Here is a 6,000-nt window from a genome sequence, read left to right on the forward strand (position 1 = left end):
CTAGCTTATGCCCCAAATAATTACACGGACACTGTATTCTTTTAAACACTGCTCTGGCCCATTTCTAATCATCTGTGTAGCGCCCCTAGGTGCGCTTACCGGGAAGATTCTAGCCTAAGTCCATCCTGGGTCGGAGCTGGGGCATGGTGTGCGTCTTCCCTGGAGCAGGTAGCATGGCGTCTCTCCTGCGTCTGCTCCGGAGAGCAGAGCTGTGGAGTCTGACCAGGAGCCGGGAGCATGGCGGACGTCTGCTCCCGAGAGGAGAGCTGTGGAGTCTGATCTCACTTCCTCTTCCTCCCAGCGTTCTGTTCTGTTTACTCCACCCACCTAAGGGTGGGCCTATCCAATGGGCCTAGCAGTTTCTTTATTGCTTAGCCAAAGAAATCAACAGATTGATATATGACACTCCCACATCACTTCCCCTTTTTCTGTTTAAACAAAAAAAGGAAGGCTTTAACCTTAACATAGCAAAATTACATATAACAAAACAGTTATCAAGTAAAAGTTACATCAGAAACATTTATACATATAACAAAATTGACAGTAAATCTCTATCAATAAAGCAAAATCTATACTAATGCAAATTATTCATACCTATATCAAGTGTCCTCAGTCTGGTTCTCCCACCAGACCTCATCCTGTCCAGCTGTCAGCCTCATTTATAATTAATATTTAGTTTCTGAGTGATTTTTTTTTTTTTGGAAAGAGTTGACATAACAGCTAATTACGGTCCTGATGAAAAACTCCACTTACAAATGGTGCCCGCCGCCCTTCTTCTTCCCAGTGTCCTTAGTCTGGTTCTCTTGCCTAACCTCATCTGTCCATCTATTGGCCAGTTGTAACATGAATAATAAAAGATGTAATCTCAGAGGCAGATATTGGGGTTAAAGCTGAAGATCAGAGAATCAAAGTGGCCAGCCACTGGAGAGTTCTCACCTCTGCCAATGCTCAGACCAAAGGGGCGATCCTGTCCTCAGTTTGCACTGTTCCTTGGGCTGCATCCTCAGACTCACTGAGCTCCTCCTAGCCCTAGCCCTAGCCCTAGCGTGGGGTTACAGGTGTGAGCTCTGTTTCTCTTAGACAGATTCTACCTCACACAGCCCAGAGTGGCCTTGAGTCCTGGGATTAAAGGTGTGTGCTGTCACTCCCTGACCTCTAGAGGCTTAGCTTTACACTCGGATCTTCAGGCAAACTTTATTTATCAAGACACAAAATATCACTATAGCCAGTCAGCTTCTTTATTATACCAATCACAGTGACATATATTCACATAATGTAAAGGAATATTCCACATGCCTGATCTGGAGGCATTTTCTTTAGTCAAGCCTGGGCATGGAGAGCTCTGTTCCTGATGCGATGGTGTGATTGCCTACTCTAGAGATCCAAGAACTAAGACAGGTTGTCTCCTGCCCACCACACCCCAGTATCTTGTAGGTAACTGAGGGAAAAACGGAAACAGGCAGGCAGTTCTGACCCACAGCAGCCCTGGGCAGCCCTTGCTGCCATTTCCTTTGGAGTATTCCAAGCCTAGAATGACTCTTCCCCACCCTCAGAGTCACCCACCTGCTGTGACAGGCAGCCAGGTGTTAAGAGCAACTTAAATTGCAGTGCTTACTGTAATTCCTGCTTTTTATTTTCTATTACCTCTGAGCTTTTCAGTCTCAGCTAGCAATATTTCTGACAATATAGTTTTCTTAAAATCCTTATAGTTTCTGAGTCTTGTTGGGGTTCATTCCATCATACAAAAAACACACTCCAAATCCTCTTTCAGATAAGCCTTTCTGTAATGTTGGGCTTCTTCTGGAGCCCTTAGGGTTCTTGGGAGTTCCTTCAATTGATCAGAATCGCTGAAGCTGGCCTGCAACTACCAGGAGAGCCCTTCTCAGAGTATCATGTCAAGTCTTCAGGAGCCTGGGTTTTCTTTTCATTTTAGGGGGTCTTTTATTTTGATTTTATTTGTTTGTTAGCTTCTTTGTTTTTTTGAGGGTTTCTCTGTGTAACCCTAACTGTCCCAAGAATTTGCTCTGTAGACCAGGCTGGTCTTGAACTCAGAGATCTGCCTGCCTCTGCCTCCCGAGTGCTGGGGTTAAAAGTGTGCGCCACCACACTGGAAACTGTTTTCTAATCCTGAAATGCTAAGGACTTCCTGAACCAGCAGATACTGACCATGGTACACAGAACTGATTTTTCTTTCCTTCCCCTTCCTCTTCCTTCCAACAAGAAGGCAGGCAGCACCCTCAGCCTTCTACCTGAAAATACCGGAATGTCACACTTCATGTCTACCTGAAAATACCGGAATGTTACACTTCATGTCTACCTGAAAATACCGGAATGTCACACTTCATGTCCCCAGTCCAGTGCTGCAAAACTTGCTGCTTCCTAGCAGGATACAGTTAAATCCCAACCCCTCCAGCCCCCTGTAGCAGTTCCTCTCTCTCCATTAAGCTTCCAGCAGTTTCCCCTGGGTTATGGGACTTCTGCTCAGGATCCTAGATCACATTAGGCAGTCACTGTACTCTGCTTGGCCTATCTGTTGCTGGCCCCAATACTAGGCCATCCCTACATGTTTAAAGTTTTTTTAACGTCTCACCTCTCTCTAAGGCTTCAAAGTCTGTGTTATCGGTGTATTGCTGTGAGACAAATCACTCTAAAGCTTAGTCTTAAACAGTAATGACCCCTTCATTGTGTCAGAATTGTGAGGGTGAGGCATCTGCCATGGCTCAGCTGTGGTTTCAGTGGAGGGCATCCTCATCCAAGGAGCTCAGTCACATGACAACGGGCCTCTACTGTTAGCCAGCATCTCTTCAGAGGGGACTGATGGAGCATTCTGACATGGTCAGTTTGCTCCGATATAAGTTACCTGCAGGGGTAAGGAAACAAACAGCTGCTGTCCTTTCCGTGAGGCCTCGGTGGCCCCTAGCTTCCCCTCTACCAGCTCAACACCTAGGACAGTAGTTAGGGAAGAAGAGGTGTGCCCAAGGGTGTGCCTAGCGAGGGCCACATCTTGACTTCCTGCCTCAGTCGTTTAGCCTGTCAGGCTTCAAGACAAGACCAGCAGTACTGCCCTCGAAGTACCTACCATGTGAGGCTTTCCTGAGCCAGGGCTTGTCTCTAACTGCTGCTGTTATCTGCGGTCTTCCTCAGGTTGCCAGGAGATCGCCGAGGAGTTCCGTGCCCAGGAGATTGATGGGCAAGCCCTGCTGCTGCTCAAGGAGGACCACCTGATGAGTGCTATGAACATCAAGCTGGGGCCTGCCCTGAAGATCTATGCACGCATCAGCATGCTCAAGGACTCCTAGAGCCTCTGCCGCCTGCCCGCTGCCCCAGGGCAGCCAGGGTTCCTGCCCCAGGTGGGCACCACCTCCTCATGAGCAGAGCCACACAGACATTCCTGAGGAGCCCGAGATATGGCCAGTTGGAGGGAAGGGGCTCTCACTAGGGGTGCAGCTGTGAGGAGGTCTGAGTGCCTCTTCAGTGGCTCTCAGGAGCCATTTCTGTGGGAAGGGTAGAGAGGTAGGTGGCACAGAAGATGGGGCTTTGCGCTTGTAAATACTGATAGCACTGGCTTCCTCCAAAGTCCCAATGTTCTAGCCCCCCTCTAATCCTTTCTCTGTCCCCCATTTTCCAGGGGGTTTATGGTCAGGGCTCCCCAACCTGAGTTGGGTGACTTCCAAGGGCAGCCAGCAGGCCTGGACAGAGGTCTTAAAGCCTTTGCCTTCTCTCCCCTTCCTCTTCTTATCCAGGCCTGGTTAACCTTCCGTTGTCAGCTTCTCCCCCTTCAGCCTGTTTCCACAGCATCCAGGGGTTCTGCCCCTGTACCCTCTGCAGGTGGAGAGAGAGAAGCTGGGCCCAGTTTGGCCATGCCTGCTGGCACAGACGCCTTAACGCTGTGTGTATGACTGTGTGACTGGGAGCCTGGACTGACAGGCCATGAGCTGCCCTCTGGCATCTCCAGGTGTTTTGTAGCAAACAGCCACTTAGTGCTTTGTCCTGGACTCCACTCAGCCTGAGGCTGGGGAATAGAAAGAAAGGGCAGACCCCAAGAGTTGGAGATTAGAGGTCCCCTCCAGGTGGCAAGAGGTTTCTGGGAAGCTCTCCTCATACCAGATTGGTAGTGTGTCCTGCTGGCTGGCAAGCAACATAAGGAAGCTACAGGATCTAGACTATATGGCCCAAAGGCCAAGCCTCCTGTGACTTCACCTGCCTGCCCACCCTTACACCCCCACATGGGAGGGGGGTGTAACTAAAGACTGGCTGGAGGCACTGTGGAAGCAGCCTTTGGCCTTCCACTCCCACACTTGCTTGTAAAACTTGTATATCAGTAACAGCTACCTAAGGAAGGACCAGGCGCCTCTGACTTATCCTGTCCTTACCAACTCTGGGAAGTCAGACCCTTCCCGGGAGGGGCGGGCACTTTCTCAGCTTGCCCTGCCCCCTTCCCCATACCCCCAGGCAGGGTTGGAAATGAAGGACTTTTTTAACCTTTTGTTTTGTTTTTAAAAAATAAATCTGTAAAATGTGCCTCTTCTGTGGCTTTCTCCCAGGGATGCCTGTGTGCCCGAGTTTTTGTTCGTGGGTGGGAAAATGAATGGGACTGGGTTGGGAAGGATGGCTGCCTTAACCGAGCAGTGTGTCCATGCCACCTGACTAGGACTGGATCATTTCATTGTCTTCACCCCAAATCAACACCCCTCAAAGTGAAAATGCTGGGCCCCCTCATCTCTGAGCCTTCCTACCTGCTTTTCCCACCAAGGCCAAGCGAACGGCTAACATTACCAGTAACGCTTGAGCCAGAACCCAGACTCTGCTACCTCCAGCAGGTCTGCTGGAGCTGCGCTACACAGAAGACACAGCTGTAGCTCACTCAGCCCTCGCCAGGCATCGCGTGCTAGTCATACAGTAGAGGAACAGGTGGGGAAGGGACGTGCAAGCCTTTTAAAGAGGAAAGAGAGCGGGTGATATCTGATAATAAAATGATAGTGGTTATATGTGCAGGGACAGAAGTGATGGAAACTGGCCAGACTGAGGGAAGGCAGCCAGGTGGTAGCTGGGGTTGGCTCTTTGCCTCTGGGGGTACCTGTTAAAATGTGATTATCCCCTAGAAGAGACACTGGTTAATCCTCCAGGGAGACCAAGACCTGGAAAGCCTGGTGTCCCAGAATTGGGAAAGCGAGGAAGCTTGTGGGAAAAGTAGCGTGAGTGGAGTGAGCACAGGGAAGCCCCCTAGTCAAGAGAGCCTTGTACTGCAGGCCTTGTACAAAAGCCTGGGTGGCCAGTCTTGCCACTTGGACCTTTTTTTTCCTTGTTGGGGAAAAATAAAAGCATCAGGCCCCACTCATGTTTGCTTATAAGTATGTGATGGATAGGAAGCCAAGGCTACTCAGAGAAATTGGTGAGTTTAAGTCGGCTGAGTTGTCCATCACTTCAGGTGAAAGGACCTGGTATATCTCATGGTTGGCTTTGCTTTTATATTTTGAGACAAGGTTTCATATAGTCACAGCCTCCTGAGTGCTAGAGGGGTGAGCAGTACTCCTGGCTGCTACTGTAAATTTGAAGGCTACATTGTTAAATTTTTATTTGTTCCTGGTATTGACACTACATAGACTTTCACAACTGTTTGGTCATGACCCACAGTTTAAAAAACTTTTTCTGCCAGACATGATGGTGCTTGTCTTTAATCCCAGCACTCAATGGCAGAAGCAGGTGGATCTCTGAGTGAAAGGCCAGCCTGGTCTACAGAGCAAGTTCCCGGACAACCAGGACTACTCTGAGAAACCCTGACTTGTAAAATTAACACTGCCCGTGTAAGCTACACAGCCATGATTTGATGTGGCTCTTAACCTGGGGACAGGCATGAGCACCCTTGTTACTGGAGAAGCAGAGGGCTCCACACGGAGTGAAGTTGCCCAGAGTCACAGTGCCCAGTGCTTTTTGACGTAAACTGGTGGTGAGTGCTGCACACAGCTTTCCCTGGGTGGGAATGCAATATCCTGCGTCACA

The 6,000-nt window shown here is 49.3% G+C and overlaps 1 protein-coding gene across 3 annotated transcripts in view; it reads left to right on the top strand.

Annotated features, from left to right (window-relative positions):
• Phc2 (polyhomeotic homolog 2) overlaps positions 1–4,521 on the top strand; it is a 105,750-nt gene extending 101,229 nt beyond the window's left edge. For all 3 annotated transcript variants that reach the window (XM_075947106.1, XM_075947108.1, XM_075947109.1), the window contains one exon: positions 3,145–4,521. In XM_075947106.1, coding sequence (XP_075803221.1) covers positions 3,145–3,299 — 155 coding nt within the window. In that variant the 3' untranslated portion in view covers positions 3,300–4,521. The remainder of the gene's footprint in view (positions 1–3,144) is intronic.
• Positions 4,522–6,000: the final 1,479 nt, after the last annotated feature.

This window comes from Microtus pennsylvanicus, chromosome 13 (genome assembly GCF_037038515.1).
Source record: "Microtus pennsylvanicus isolate mMicPen1 chromosome 13, mMicPen1.hap1, whole genome shotgun sequence".
NCBI lineage: Eukaryota > Metazoa > Chordata > Mammalia > Rodentia > Cricetidae > Microtus > Microtus pennsylvanicus.